The sequence below is a fragment of the Scaptodrosophila lebanonensis genome, unplaced genomic scaffold (assembly GCF_003285725.1).
Source record: "Scaptodrosophila lebanonensis strain 11010-0011.00,11010-0021.00 unplaced genomic scaffold, SlebRS2 tig00001412-arrow-pilon, whole genome shotgun sequence".
Lineage (NCBI taxonomy): Eukaryota > Metazoa > Arthropoda > Insecta > Diptera > Drosophilidae > Scaptodrosophila > Scaptodrosophila lebanonensis.
Genome location: NW_022060739.1, coordinates 5,897,896 through 5,915,083, shown reverse-complemented (window position 1 = coordinate 5,915,083; position 17,188 = coordinate 5,897,896). Strand labels below are relative to the sequence as shown.

The 17,188-nt window shown below is 34.3% G+C and overlaps 1 protein-coding gene across 1 annotated transcript in view; it reads left to right on the top strand.

Moving 5' to 3' along the window:
• Positions 1 to 17,188, top strand: part of LOC115630972 (protein spire-like) — a 59,193-nt gene that overhangs the window by 14,729 nt on the left and 27,276 nt on the right. The window contains exon 2 of the mRNA XM_030527552.1: positions 6,940 to 6,980. Within this exon, the coding sequence (XP_030383412.1) occupies positions 6,940 to 6,980 (41 nt within the window). The remainder of the gene's footprint in view (positions 1 to 6,939; positions 6,981 to 17,188) is intronic.

The following is a 17,188-nucleotide window of genomic DNA, read 5'->3' as shown; positions in this document are numbered from 1 at the left end:
GCTTTAGAATATTACTAGACTTGTCTAATATAAGAGGAATGCCAAAGAACACATAACTTTTTTAAAACATTCCTTATTGACTGCTTTAGTTAAGCACATTTTTTTCCGATATCCAGTCAAAATTTCGACATTCGAAAGATGCCATCATTAAAGAGTCAAAAACGGGCCAAAACTTCTTATACATTATGGATACTGATAATAAGAAGTGTAGTTTTTAATACCATCCTGTATCCAAGCATCAAAGTGCCGATTGAAAGCAACCAGATGAGCCTAAGAGGGTCGTTCTACAAGTAAGAAGCTAAAAATGAAGACAATGTTGATTTGTTTCTACGATTCGTACGGAATTATTTATTGGAAAATCATTTCATCTACCCAAAGGTTTATTGCCATATTTTGTTTTGGTGCTTTAAAGCGTTTGGTAAATCATATTTAGCCCGCATATATATTAGACCCCAATATAGGGAACCTTGTCTTCGAGTTTTTGACAACAAATCCCATTTTAGCCATCAATCATTTCTCATATTCGCCAGACTTTTTGGAAAATTGCATTTTCCGATTAAGGAAAGAGCTTTAATGACATCCAATCCATTCAAAAACATGACGGCCGACTAAAAACTCTAGTTCATTCATATTGCTTTGCATTTCTTTTTGCAAACAATTTGTATTATGTCGAAAGGTAATTGTTTTGAATAAAATAAACTCATTTAACAAAAATATTCATTCTATATTTTCATTTGAAGAAAGTACTTGTAACTGAGCGGTTATCTGTCTTTATAGATGGTCAGTCGTAGAACTTGGATTTTTTTCAAAATTCTAATCATTTTCATTCTATTGTAGAGCTAAATCTGTTCCTGAAAGTATCAACATTTGACTAAACGCGGAGAACTTTAAACAAAAATCCATTTAAATGATTAATTAAAGAGTAAGGCATTGCCCTTGGCATAAAATCCATTGAAAAGAAGATATACTCGTATTAATTGCCACACTCTACTAGTAAGAGGCACTTGCGTCAATGGCTAAAACCAATCCAATCTAATCTAATCTGAGTAACTAGGAATCAGACATCGTTATATACAGTCATTGAAAATAGAACGAAAGAAGGAGTGGTGGATTTGGAAAAAACTGTGTCAATTAGCTTTTCCACATTGCAGTCAGAGTTCCATTTCAACAGTTCTTGCCTTAATTAGTTTAATTACATTAAAAGCCGTCCATAATTAACACGATTAAATATGACTTTTTGATTGGCGTCTGTCCGCAGCGTATAATAAATCAAAAAAAGATTATTAATTAGTTTTTAATTGAAAGAAATCCGCCATTTGTTGTAACTAAATCACAAAACGGCAAAGGTCATTGTCACGCCGAGAATCACCCGCCTGGGAGGACTTTGATAAAATGCTTTGCTCGCTCGCAACGCAAATTACAGTTAATTACATGCCTATAAACCATTTAAGAGTCAGAAAAGCTGAAAATGGCAAAGCCCCGCTGACTTGTTTCGCTCGACGGCTAAAAAACTTATCGGCCTTTGCTGCTTTTTTTTTCTTCCACGGGGCGGTTAGAAACAAAACAGAAAAGTGTGTAATACTAGTATTATTCATATTATTATTATTATTTATGAAAACCGCTGAGTTTGGTGGAGCCAACAATTTGTAGCTTTCAGCGATTTAACACCTTATTTTCGTTTTGTTTCTCCATTAGTTTTTGTTGAGCAAACACTTTTGCTTAATTAATCAAAGCAAACACACTACGAGTATACATATGACGATATATAGAGGTATATAGCATAGACAGATAGCGTATTATTTATCAATTTCTTTGACTGCAGCGTGGGTAAAAAAATTAACTGCAAAATAAAATAAAATAGTTGGCTGAAATAAATGGAAAAGAGTTTGCTTTTGCCAATGACTTTCATGACATTAGAAAGTAAATTGCCACTTGGAGGCCACTTGGTCAACAGCAGCATTGTTGTTGTGGCTTATAGAGTCAGTGCAACAACAAAGCAAAACTTTATTAAGAAAATGAGTAAAAAGTGCGAGATAGACATGAAAATGTTTATGCTTTTCTATTCAGCACTGAACTAAAATTGCAATCGCGGGCGAAGGGGTGGAGGAATTTTACGAAAGTCAGACAAAAACATGCACTTCGCTATTATCAGTTATAATTAAATTGATTGATTTGGTAAATGCAAACAAATCCAGCTCTAGAGTATTTCAATTCGATTGCAACTCAACAAAGAACTGGAACACTTAGATATTATATATGAAAGCTTTTCATTTACACAACTTTTGGGTACAATTTTTAATCTAATCTTATCATGCAATTTGCTAATTTGTTTTTATGTGTTGCGCTTTTTTAAAGCAATGCAAAGTCCATGTTATGAAAGAAAGCAAAAGCTTAAATATTGAAAAAGAAAACTTTGACATGTGAAGTGAATGAAAAAAGGCCTATTAATAGCCATTAGGCTTGCAACAATGACTCAGAGGCGATGACTTTGTTTTTGTTCGATTCATAAATAAATCATTTCTCTGGGAAAACACAACCTTAACCCACTGAACTAAATATAAATGTGTATAAGAAAAAATATTAGCGAGAAATTAAAAAAAACTCAAAGAAATATTAATGAAATAAAAAAAATAAAAGAAAAAGAAAATATAGTGGAAATTATTTGAAACAAATTTGTTATAAAAGAAATTTTGAAATATTTATTGAGAATAATAAATTTTAAAATTATCACAGTACTAAAAATATTAGTACAAACTCATCTTTGGTGAGAAGCGAGACTCGTTTGCGGTTTTGGAAAACAAAATTGCTCGGAAAAGTGATCCACAATCCAAAATAAAGTGAAAATCATTAGAAACAAATTTATTATGTTATTATAGGAATTTAAACAAAAGAAATTTTGAAATATATTCTCAATAAATTTTAAAATTAACACAGTACTAAAAATATTAGTACAAACTCATCTCTGGTCAGCCTCGTTTGCAGTTTTGGAATAAAAAATGGCTCGAAAGAGTGATCCACAATTGGATTTCTTTTATGGATCTTATAAAGCGAACCGTTCAACATATTTATACTTGAAATCATTTTTAAAAACTAAATTGCAAACAGTTATTTAGCATCTTCAAAAAATATACTGCTATTATATGTATATATTCAATTTTAAAGCAAAACGGCTCACAAACAACCCGATATTTAAACCATGGACGTAAAATCTTGGCTATATTAGTGATGGAAGTATAAAAGGAAAATTAATTTGTTTATACATCGGAAACAAAATATGTTGAAATTGGTATCCAGATACCTTTGACTTCAATACGCAATTTTAATCAATTTTAGTTGTAATGTTTGCTTTAGGATTACATAGAAAATAATTATCGATTCTAATGAATGGATAGGCGCCTCCCTGGTTTCACAAAAAGGCGCATGGATTAGCTTGCTGTGAGAATTTTTAATAATTTAAATAAATTTCAGCATCCTATCCATCTCTTTACCGGCGGCGTTACAAGGAAGAATCGCCTTATATAGTATATATATAGCAGATAAGCACAAATTCGCTACAGTTCAGCTTAAAAGCTTAATCAAATAAAAACACAAACAATATAAACAGCTTGACGTTAAAACGTCAAAAGAAATGCAAACAATTGAACATTCAACTACGCAGCTAGCTTATTGGATCAAAGGCAATACGAATATTTATTTTGCAAAATTTTATGAGTGATCTTAGGGGTTCGCTCTTTTTTCAGGGTAACCATGATTAACAATTTGTTGGGGCAGGGTTTTATGTTTTTATAATGCAATATCATAAACATTATATATAGTACGAGTACATATGTAAGTTAGAAACGAGCCAAACCTATAGATAGATAAGAGTTGTCAGCATTTCTATTGTCGTTGCCTTACGCTAATCCATCTAATCCATGGCTGTCAACCAGACTAATTCCCCTAACGGTTTTCATTCTTTATGGCCTGTCAAGCTTATTGTTAATTCATCACTAATCTGCTACTTTTAGCTCACAGATGGCCGCGAGGCCACAAGTGCTTCGCTATCTCCAAGCCATTTGAATGAATGTATCTTTGAACTGTCAAAATTTGTAACGTTCGAATTCCAAGCAATCAAATTCAACACATGTTCCCAGGCCCATAAATCAAGCATTAATAAATTTAAATGCGCGCAAATTTTGACAATTGGCAAGACACAAGAGCGGAAAGAATATAAAGATCTTCCTTTCGTTTGAAATTCTTTGCTAAATGTCAATTAATTATGATGTGGAACCGTTGCGGCCGCTGAAAATTTATTATTTAATTATAAATTCGCGGCATGCTCGAGACGGCAGAGACAGAGACTATTCTTTAAAATTCTTTTGAATGGACGATGTATGAAAACATGTCCAGCTGAGGAACAAGCTGACCTGTCTGCTTAGATTATGGTTTTTTTTTTGACTTATTTCTTCATTTCCTGCGAAAGTGATGTACAAGTCATAATGATATCATGCTGTTGGCTTACCTCAGGCTCTTCTTAGCCCAAACCGCCAACCGCTTCAAAAGTGCAAAACAGCGCTCCTCAGCTGGGCCATTAAACTATGTGTGTGTGTGTGTGTGTTGCTGAGTACCTGCTCCAAAAAGGCCAAAAACTACAACCAAATTTGTACGGGTTCAAAGCTTTAAGCGGAACAACCAAAGGGCACAAACACAATGCCGAGAGCAGTATGAATAATTTTATTGCTTCTTTGTTTTATACTATTTATACTTATGTATAGTATAGTGTAATGCGTGTGGAATGCTGGGGCGTAGTAATTACAAAGCGCCGCCAAATGTCAGTCACGCTTAATAAATTTCAAATGAAATTGGCGAGCCACAAAAGCGTCGAGAGCCGGCCAACCTGTCCAAGTTTTGTCGCACTCTACACGCCCTGTAATCACAAGCCGGTCAGCCGGCCGGCATGCACCACCCATATAGCTATAATAGCCACTGTCTATCAATCTATCACACTAAGCTACAAATTTGAGGTCGTTTTTATTGAGGTGCAGGCCAAAGCAAATATCTGAATGGGGAAAAAAAGTTTTTTTTTCTTAAATCTCAAGGAATAACGGGAGTTATGGGAAAATCAAATATCTGCTTTAAATGGGGAAATTCTAGGTCTTTAATAAATCTCCAAAAATTACGGGAGTTATGGGATAATCACAAATCTGTTTTAAATGGGAAAAAAGTTGTTTAAAAATTTCCAGGAATTACGGGAGTTATGGGAAAATCAAATAACTGCTTTAAATGGGTAAAAAAGTTATTTAAAAAATCTCCAGGAATTACGGGAGTTATGGGAAAATCAAATAACTGCTTTAAATGGGTAAAAAAGTTATTTAAAAAATTTCCAGGAATTACGGGAGTTAGGGGAAAATCAAATATCTGCTTTAAATGGGTAAAACAATTTCTTTAAAAAATCTCCAGGAATTACGGGAGTTAGGGGAAAATCAAATATCTGCTTTAAATGGGTAAAAAACTTCTTTAAAAAATCTCCAGGAATTACGGGAGTTAGGGGAAAATCAAATATCTGCTTTAAATGGGTAAAAAACTTCTTTAAAAAATCTCCAGGAATTACGGGAGCTATGGGAAAATCAAATATCTGCTTTAAGTGGGGAAAAAAGGTTCTTTAAAAAATCTCCAGGAATTACGGGAGTTATGGGAAAATCAAATATCTGCTTTAAATGGGGAAAAAGTTATTTAAAAAAATCTCCAGGAATTACGGGAGTTATGGGAAAATCACATATCTGTTTTAAATGGGAAAAAGTTCTTTAAAGGGATCTTCTGGAATTACGGTAGTTATGGGAAAGTTGCTTACAAAATTTCACGAATTACGGGAGTTATGGAAAAATCACTAATATCGAGTGAGTGAGTTGGACACAAATCGTATTTATGTAGCCTTAGATCTGCCTTACATATACCATCTGCACTATAAGTACCGCTTCTAAGAATTTCATCAATATCCATTATTATTGTATCCCTTTAAATGATGACTTGAATCAGTGGAAATTTTGTCTGGCTTATTGCAAGCTGCAAAATAAATTCCTCAAATCCTCAGCCCCTCCTATTCTCCCATCAGTGTAAATAATTACCAATTGCTTTATGTGTTAATATTTAGTTTTCAATTCAATTTGGTTAGACTTTACTTTTTTGCTGCTTAGTGTAAAAAACTGTGCGCCGCTGTGTCAACAATTTAACCATTTTTTATAGCTATTTATATTTGTAGCCGCCTATATTTGTGCAACTTTTCAAAATTGCATTTAATTGTTAAACAAAATGCCAACAAATGCATTGCGCTTAATAAGCTCACATGCACACTCGATCGCATAAATAAATATATATAAATGTACATGCGAGTAGTATATACAAGTATATTGAGATATAACTTACATTTCGCTGACAGTTTTCCGTTGAACCGTGGTTGGTCTTGCCACAATGCTGCCAATTCCAATTTCCCCCCAGCCCCTAATCGGCCAACCCCTCGGCCCACAATGTCCGCCTGTCCGTCTGCATAACAAGTTTATGATTGCTGAACCCGTTTCAAGTTTTTATTTATACAAGTACGATACCCGCACTATGCTGTGATTTTTGTTACAATTTTTCGCTTGGGCTTGGCCATCAAGTGCGGAAGTGCAGACAACATGAAATGTTAAGAAAGAAATTGTAAGTCAGAGAGCGATTCAACTGTTTGCATATTTTAAAAGGCAATTGGAATGGGAAAGGTGGCGATTAGAGCTGATCATTTGCTTAATTGCACAATTTAACGTTTTATTAATTATTTGTGTAACTGTATCCGACATAGCCTGTATAAATGAATGTAAATGTAAATGTAAATGCAATAAGTGCTGATTTTTATAACCTTTTCAATTTATTACGTAATAATGGATTTTAATTGAATTTCTGTTGTTTTCTTTCTATTCCCAACAGCCTTTGACAATCACACACCGCTCTTGGTCTCACATAGAAAGGTAAGTTTTATTTTTTATTATTTATTTATTTTTCACTCGTTTTATTGCCTCGTAAACTTTGAAATAATTGCGCACGCGCGTTGTCTTTGGGAGCGCTTTAAATTTTAGAGTCCGGTCCGGATCGGGTCTTAAGTGCTCGGAGCTCGCAGCTCACCGATTACAGATTAGAATTATGGCTCGTAAAAATCTGTGTAAATGAGTTCATTTGCGCTTAGCATGTGTTTTGGTTCCGGCTTAAGTTTTAATTAAATTTTTGTGATTTATGGTAAATAGTGAGGCGCCCCCCCACTTATGTGAGCAATAAATAGACTTGCATGTGGGAGTGTGGGAAAAGAATTCGAACTCTGAGGGATTGTATGGTGCTTAAAATAAAATTAAAGTTAGCTAGTTTTTTTTTGTCGAATACTCTATTTTTAATTAATTTTCTTTTGCTTTGTTTTCGCAGTGCAAACTTGACCTTAAATTCTTCTTATAGTTATTAAGAAAGCAACTTAAATTATGCATTTTTTCTTCACTCAAGAACATGGGAATCGAGTTCTGCATCATAAGAGTTAATTTCATATTTTCACCTGATTTCCATCTTGCATTCCCAAGAACTGTTAATGACTACCCACACAGCCACCAGCCAGCCAGCCAGCCAGCCAGCAACACCCATATTTCTAATAGGCCCTAGCTCGTACTTATTTTCCTTCTTTTATAATTACAAGAACCGTCAGCTAACTGGCCATAATGTTGTGGCAGTTGGTAACACATTCCACATTGCAAGACAATAGAATTGCTTATGCTAAGCAGAGAGAACAAGCGACCTCCATACATACATATAGTATAACATATCCAAGTAGCAGCAACATTTCTCACACACGCCCATCCCAACAACAACTGCAACATCAGCAGCAACACTTAATTGAAAATGTTGTTTGTTGCAGCAGCTAACTAAAAGATACATTAAAAAGCATGCGCTGCCTGGGTGCCTGGCTGGCTGGCTGGCTGGCTGGCTGGAGAGAAACTTGCGCTTCCATGTTTATCATGCTGCTTTGTATAGAGAGGGTGTTAATGCAGCAGCAGCAACAATAACAACAACAACAATAGCAACAACAACACCAGCTGTTGCAGTTGCGCATAGTTTTAATTACCAATTCAGGTTGTAGCCAACAAGCAGCCTCCTTACCTTCGCACTAGAGGTGGTAACTGCTGATCCAAAGGGGCTTAAAGAATCACGCACGAAAAATCACGATCAACAGCACGCCCACTTTTATTTACCATATTTATTAATCAATAATTTATTAAGCTTAAAATTAAAAAATATTCAGTTAGCTAAAGCTAACTGTAATACGTTCGACAATCGGAAGTTGAGCCTAAATTTGAGGAAAAATTTAAAAATTTAAAAATTTAAAAGGAAATACTAGTTAAGTACGAATGTACATATACAACAAAGTATATATATATGGTCTTGATGATTCGACATAGCTGCTAAGTCCGTCTGCTTATACCCCTGCCTACACTAGGCTCTCGAAAGGCGCCCCTGAGCCCTAAGCAGTTAATCTTTCTATTTGTGTTTATCTGAAGCAGCTCTACCCTCTATCACAAATTTTTCCATAACCCCTATTATACTTAGAACTGTTTTTCCAAAACACATCGGGTTAGTGCTTATGATCATTGAAGAGGTCGCTTAGAAAAACTGATTTCGCAAAACTGTGAAAAAGTTAAATAAATATAAAATATCGACTTTCTCTCTTTAGAAAACTTTTTAAAAAAATAAAAGAATAAATTTCTACCTTTCGCGAAGAAAAATCATCAAGTCATATAAATATTTATAACAATTTTGAACTCAAAATATATGTTATTAAATTTATACTTTTCGGGAAGTAAAATCATCAAATCATATAAATGTTTATCACAAGTTTCAACTCAAGATAGATGTTATTAAATTTCTACGTTTCGAGAAGAAAGATCATTAAATCATAAAAATGTTTATGACAAGTTTAGACTCAAGATAGATGTTATTTAATTTCTACTTTTCGGGAAGAAAATTTGATTTGATGATAATCATAAAAATGTTTATAACAAGATTCGATTCAAAATATATGTTATTAAATTTGTTTTAACTGATTCTTTCCTCATTCCGATATACAAATAATACCAATATATTAACACAAGTAATGCCATATCTGTAAACTTATTTCTTTTAAAAACAAAACTAGACCTATTAAGTATGGCAGTATTTTGAGAGCAGTTAGATATTTCTTGGCCATCACTACTTAACACCTACCATCATCATCACCATAATCATGATGATGATGATGTGAATTCTGCGCATTTCCTTTGGCTTTAGCTTTAACTTTAAAGTTTTCGATTTTGTGGGAACAAAGCGCGTGCATAGTTGAAATGCATTCTTCAGCTTCACTTTCGGGCTTGGGCTTGAAGAGTGCAACCAGAGTGGTGGGAGAGATAGTGGGTGGCAGGGAGGGGGAGGTAGGGGAAGGGGCAGGGAAGGGTAATAGAGACGCGCGTGTGTTGAACATCTGTTGAAATTGCTGTAAAATTGTTGACTACTCAGCCAACAACACTTTCACACATTTCTTGTAGTCGTTGTCTAAACTCTCTGTTCCCCCTTTTAGAGTACTTCCTCCACTGCCATCACAATGTCTTGCCTCATTTTGTTATTTTATGCTGAGACATGTAACTTTGGCATTTTTCTTTTGCCCCGATGCTTAAATTTGACTTTTAAATTGGTTTTTCTTCTTTCTTCACTACCCGACAAAGGCACAATTCGAAGAGGCTGCCCAGAAGAGCCATTTCCTGTTTTGAGAAAAGTATTTAGTTTCCGTGGTTTTTACGAGCTGTCATAGAACATATTTATTTACTAGTTACTTGTGTGTGTGTGTGTTGTTATAGATCTGCCCATGCGGTGCTCAATTCTCAGTGCACGAAATGCAAGATAATCGGGGGATCCACCTCCACTTCCACCCATCAGCCCCACTACTCGTAAAAATGTCGCATGTCAAGCTCTAAACCGCGCTTGTTATTCTCGTGATGATGCCTGGGGGGCTCAATTTACAAGCAAATTGAAATATATGATATAATTAGCATATAATATATTGCAAACACCGTGTGGTTGCCTTTGTTTTCACGGCGAAGGTCGGCGTGCCCCAAAAAAATAAAATTAAACTCATTTAAAAATGTAAAAAACAGAAGACTGCAACGCCAATTCGCGTTTGTTTAGCAACACCCAACAATAACAACTACACCTACAACAACAACTGATATTGAGTGGAAAAACAATTGCATGGCTGCAAAATGACATTTTAAACATGTTTGACCTTTGCTTGGGCGACAGAGAGTCACATTTTGTCTTGAAACATGCGCCATAAGGCCGTGTATTTTCGCGGTCCGTTGTGCAATCATGCAAATGACAAGAGAGCTTAAGGACTGCGGCAGGCCATGGCGATGCGGAACTTATAACATATCATATGACTATTAGCTGCACTTACTGAACGGGCCCCAGCATGATCTTCAACTTCATCAGCAACATCATCATCATCATCATTGGATATTATGCAAAAAAGATTGGGAGGAGGATGGGGAGAGAGGAGCGTAGCTGGACGGGCAGATCGGCATCGGCAGATAGAAAAGAGATATGTTTATAATACAAATTACTGGCAGTCTAGTTACCGCAAAAGTCTTCATCAACAATAACAACAACAACAACAAAAACAACAACCACATCAGCAGTAACAGCGGTAACAGATTTAAAAGCCGCTCGTGGTCGCCATCATCTCCAGCTTTTCCGGCTAATAACTGACTGACTATTGGTAGCATGTGTCTGCCTGTGTGTTTGAACGCTTGAATGACTGACTAGCTGACTAACTGACTGACTGGCAGTCAACAGATTTAACAGCCTGTTCCACTGCCGATTATAAAAACAGTGAAGCCTAGTTATAGTAAACTAAGCAAAGACCACCATTTCTTTTCTAATCAGCTCAAAAGTAATGGAATTGAGTCGCTTGTTGCGCTTCTTAAACGAAGCAATTAATTAATACATTTATGAGCGCGCTTACAATTAGTTAATTAGTTAGTTAGTTAATTCAAATAACTTAAATCTAGAATTCAAATATTTTCTGACTTAATCCAATTTTTTTAAATTTAAGGCATGAAATGCCCGAACACTTATATTTTAAAATAAATACTAGCATTAACTAATTTAACATTAAAGGCCACTTACAAGTAAATGCCTTAAATTATCTTTAAAACACAAATAATCGACGCTTTCAAGCATTCACATCAAAATCAAAATCATACGACCGACTTTTGCAATTCTCCACAAGAATTTTGGAGTTAGATTTGTCAGATTTGTTGGTAACATCGATATGTTATCCCTCAAACCGAAAGACCGAGTCTATAATGATAAGTCGAAAACTGCAAGAAAAACAATATAAATAAATAAATGTCGTTAGTTGGTGAAATTCGAGAGAAATGAAAATTTGACTTATTTATTTCCCAAAAAAAATACAAATATTCATATTACTTGCTTCATTTGATGACATAGAAAAGTTTGTTCGAAATTATTGCTTTCATTGATTATGAAAAATTTTTATATTAAAAGAGATTAGGAATAAGAGCAATATATACTTAAAATATAGATTCAATTCATCTTAAATGCACTTAAAGAGGTGAATTAAGATGCGAGATATATTAGAGGTAGCGCCCTATTAACACCATCTTACTTAACAATCAGATCTGATGTTTCATTTTCATGTGGAATCAAACTGTTTTGAATTGACTTTATTTTAATCCTCCCTAACGTTTTCTTCATACTCATATAGTAGACACTTTATTTTCAATAAAGCAATTTGTATGATTTGTAAAATTGATAGCTCGTATTCCTTATCTAACTATTTATTTACATATAAGTCAAACTAATTATTAACAAACTCTGCTTCAATAAAATAGTATCCATACTTTCAAATTTCAATAACAATTATAGAGCAGTACAGTGCTGTTTCAGGCAATGGTTTAAAGTTAAAGAATAAAAGTCTCTCATTTTTCCAAAATGTTACTCAAAAGTTGCCTACTTCCCCTTTTTATCAGAGTTATAAACTTTTCGTCTAATGCCAACACTAACTGTAGAAACGGCCGTGGAAGTAACAGCAGACAGCCGGCTGTTCAATAGGAAGTGCTGCGGTTAGACCATAGTTAAGGTCGTACAGATATCTGCGTTTCCTGCAATTCCCTTTTTCCCCATTGTGGGTGTTGTTTTGCTTTGTTTGTGTGATTGCGTGCCAAAGTTTGATTAGAGCTCGGGTATATTTTGTGTGGTTTTCACAAATGTATTAAAGCTATGACTCAGTCAGAAATTTCTACAACAATTATAAATATAAATCCCCTGATGACTTTTTTTACACATTTGCTCAATTGCGCGCCTCACTACACTTCAGTGCATGCGTAAACCTTCAAATGTCTGACAACACGACGACAAAAAAGGGCTTGGTTAGCGCTCGAAATTCAAAATTCAAATCAAATAAAACAACAACTCGCTACGCTTGCATTGCCATAAATGGCATTTGGTGGGACCTTTGCATGCGTCGTTATTTGTAGTTCGAATTTTGAGGGAGTTTAGTTTTTACAATCAAATCGCATAAAGCCATGGCTGGCAAGAGACAGCAGACAGCAGCCATAGTGGGGGAGTTTTGTAATTGGTTTATGGTTTTGTTATGGGTGTGTTGGGAAGAAAAACTTATGACGACCAGCGATCTGACAATTTGACATTTGTTGAGGCTAGGCATTTGACATTTTGGGGTCCACTCACCAAAATGGGATTAGTTTGCACAATTTTTGACAGTTTTGTTTAAAATTGAATTCAAAATTTTAGAGGAGGCGTCACGAAAATGCAGCCAGCGCAGAAAAGTAGGTATTTGGGGTAATTTTGGCACAGGTCTGGTGTGTAGGATTACTTTATTATTGATTTCAAAACAAAAGACAAAATTTTAAAAAAATGTTTATTTTAGCATATGTTTTTGGAAAACGTATTCTCTGAAAGATAAAGGAGTTAAGTTCAGGTTGAAAAATATTGTGAAAAAGAGGCTTTAATCTACGCTGTAGCTTAGATTTAAATGCGGATGTAAAATGTTTATAAATTTATAAAATGTATACATTTCATATGACGCTTTGAAGATATTTAAACAAACTTTAAAGGCACAACCGACATATGCTTTTTGAAAGTAGCACTTCTTTAAGTAAGAAGGTAAAAGTTTAAATATAAAGAGAATTAATACAAAATATTGTTTTTAAATTGTTCCAAAAGCTTGTCATAATAGTTTAAATTCTTTTCAAAAGCGGTTCCAATGGATCATCTACTATTTAAAGGAAAATTTGAAATTTAGAAATTAATTGAAAACTTAAGTACAAAGAAAATGTTGCAATATTAAGTTTTCGCTTCTGTTCAAAGAAAATAAGAATATTTCCCCACATTAATATTATATCTTAAAGGATATACATATTATTCACAAGTTCTTCAAAAAATGATATATAAATGTTGATTTGGATATGTTTAAAAATCATTTATTTAACCACACCCAACAGTTGAGTTTTGAGAAGCCAACTAAATGAAAGAAACGTATTTATTTTAATTCCAAAATGTCTGAATTTTGTCATCATTTAGAGGCTAAAAATGTTCAGCTTCAAACTACTTCTGCATAGTTCTAAAAGTATTTATACTTTTGACCCAATTCTTCGGCAAGCCACTAACAAAGCACGTGCTGTTTGAGTTAAAACTCTCATATCTTCTTTTGTAAAGATTCTCCCTTGCGTCTAAGCAACTTATCAAGAGCCCGTGCAAATATTTACCCGATGCCCTTTCCCAACTAAATCATTCATGTTCATAAAACCAACTGTCAGGGCTATAAGTCGTCGTCTCAGCGTTGTGCCAAAGGCATAGATAAGCTTTGAGGTAAAAAAAAAGAGAAGAAGCCATGGCCCAAATCGTCTAAATTGTTGCTATCATGTATCAGACCATTACAAGGCGCACTCGCTCGGTATGTAGGGTCTTAAGTAATTGAGTAATGCATGACACCAGCCAATGTCAATTAGCTGCGGCAACAATGAGATGACGACGAATGGCGATGACGGCGGCTCACTGAGTAAGCAAATTACGAAATTCTCATTATTTGCCATTCTTAATGAGCCATTTGAAAGTATTTACATATGGCAGCATAAACAAAGCGCCATATGGCAATTAAAGTGGGCATATTAATAAAAAATTAACAAACGGCATTTTGTTTTGAAATGAAGCATTTAATGTTTGTCGTTCTCCTATTTGTTCAATTAAGTAGCCACACACACACACACACACACACAATTGAGGCATACAAGTCCAAAAGCAAAGTTCAACTTTTGTGCATTAGTTGGCAAAACAGAAACTTAAAACAAATATTAGCAAGCAGTCTTATCAAGTATCAAGTAAATAAATAAGCGTGCAGGTACTCGTCTTAGTAATGGCATGAAATGAAACACTTTTTATTTTGTCGAGAGCTAAAGTTAACCGAAAGTTATATAGTTCTGGCGAAAAAATAGAAAAGGCAGAGCACTTCTTTTTTTTAGAGCGTGAACAGCTGGCGTACCTGTTCCATTTGTTGCCTCAGTTTTATGGGTTCGTCGGTACCTTATGCTACAACAAAAACAATAGCTGCCACAATAGTAGCTGCAAGTGGCGTTTGCAGTCTCAGTCGCAGCTTCAGCTTCAGCCTCAGCTCTAGTTCCGAAACAATAGCTCCACTTGGTGGACGCAGGCGACTTGGTTGAGTGCCTCACCGCATTTGTTTTATGCAGCCAGCCAGCCCCATCGAGTGCCATGCTCAGTGCGATTGCTACGCATTTACACACAAATATATACATATATATACACACACACCTTGATATTATAAGCGGAACATGACTAGTTGGCCAGGTTACCACCACCATGGGCCTAAAAGCAACACGAAAGAGTTGTCGACTCCCATCCCCAGCAGGCTGCTTGAATTTCTACATACTTGTATAATGCATTCTTATTGTTAATGCATAAATAATATATTTTTCTCTGCCATTGAACGACTGTTTTTCCAAGATATGCAAAACTGGGCGACTAATGGAATTCAACAATAGGCCAACCATCATGAGAAATCGTTTAGAATATTTTTGTAGATCTTCGAACTAATAAGTGCTATACTTTCTCTGAATTCAAATGAGAGCCCACAAGTGAGCTGTTTGTGTGAGTGTTAAGAAAGTGATACCAAGGAACACTTTCTGACATATATAATTCACTTTCTATGCTGATAAATTTTGTTTCCATATCAGACAAATGTTCATATTGAATCAATTTTCTTTGGGTCCATTTATTTCTAGCAGTTCCCACACAAATTGCAATTCACAGTCTCTCAAAGGGAAAGATGAAATTGATTTTCTTGTAAGACTGCTGCTATTAAAGTTTTGCCTCTTTAAAGAGTATATTTTCTAGATTTTACAAATGCAAATACACATAATATATATTCAATAAACTGCAGTTAAAATCGGGCCTATTTTCAATAAACAGTTTTTTTTTTTTTGTAGCTGAAGTAAAACATCTTGTATCTCTGCTTATAACGAATTTTATAAAATATTAACTTATTTAGCTCTTATCCAAGAGATCTTCTAAAACCACCCATTTATCTAACTAATATATTCTTTGATATATTAAATATACATATCTTAGAGTGCCACTAATATATATATTAGATTAAATCCAATTGCGTTTCTTTCACCCAACTTATTTCTCTGCTTAAGTAAAGCTTCTCATCTTTACAAAATTTCCAGTATGAAATTTATAAACACTTGATATACTTTTGGAGGCAAACAACGCTCCTGGTTTAAAGATCTTGGCTCCACTTTTCAGTTTTTTTCAGCTATTTGTAGAGAATCGTACACAATTTCTGTTCAAAAAAGGTATCAACTTATTAAAGATAAGTTCTTTGCTATATTTTAAATATATTTAACAACAAAAGTTTTTTTAGCTATTTGGAGAAAATCGAACATAATTCCTTTTCAAAAAACGGTCATATTTCTGGCGTATTAACTTATAAAGGGATAATTAATTTCTTTGCTATATATTTCATATATTTAACAACAACAAAAAATATTTTTTTTATTTATTTTTATTTTAACATTTGTAACTTAGAATTAATCCTGAATCACAAAATTTGATACATATATGTATAGCCAGAGCAACAAAGGCCTTCAGGTTGGGAACAAATAATAATTGCCTAAATATATTAGAGAATTTAATGGTAAATTGAAAAAAAAAGACTTTAAATCAAATCACTATAACATACTATGTTTCCCTGATTATATTTGTTCAATAAATCTGAGCGATTGGCAAACAAAAATACCCCAAAGAGTCGAAAGCGTTGTTAGATTTAAATCTAGTTTGTTCCGAATTTAATCTTATTAGAAATTTCATCTTTTAATTATTTATTTTTTTTTACTTGTCGTCTTATTATTGAACTTAAGAAACTCTAGATAATAAATCTAATTTTAATCAATTTTACTATTTTTTTGGCTTTTAAGTTTACACTATAGCTAGTCTTCTTATTAAAACAACAAAATCTGAATACATCCACATAATCTAGCAATTTATTGTAGGAAGTTTAAAATTAAAATTATGGCATGTCTAAGCTTTTCTCCAAATACTCGTAGTCGAATTGTGTTGGGTTAAAAGAGCCTTTTGCTAGAAATTCCGAGATGTCATAAACGACTACTTATTTTGCCAGCATTAATAATACACGATGTTTTTCTATTGAGTAATTTATAAAACATATGTATTCAAAGAATGGATTATTGGTTAGAGCCTCACTCTTGAATTGTGAAAAGTAAGTAAGAAAACATCAATCTTCTCTCTCATTGAGTCTCACAAAAGCTGTGGACTCCCAAAAACCTTTAGATGCATTTTTTTGAATGGCATTTCTTGAGAGAAGAGAGCAAGTTTCTCATGAAAATCACTTCTAATACTCGTGGTAATATTGAAGGTATAAAAGTTTCCACCGTGCTGCTGTTCTCATGCCATTGTATAGCGGTGTCTTATTCGTCTTTTGTTGTTGTTGTTTATGTTGTTGTTGGTTCTATTGTAGTGCTGCACACTTAACTTAAACGGCGAGGCAGAAGGCAAAGCCAGGGCGCAGGCGCAACTGCGCATTGTTCTATGG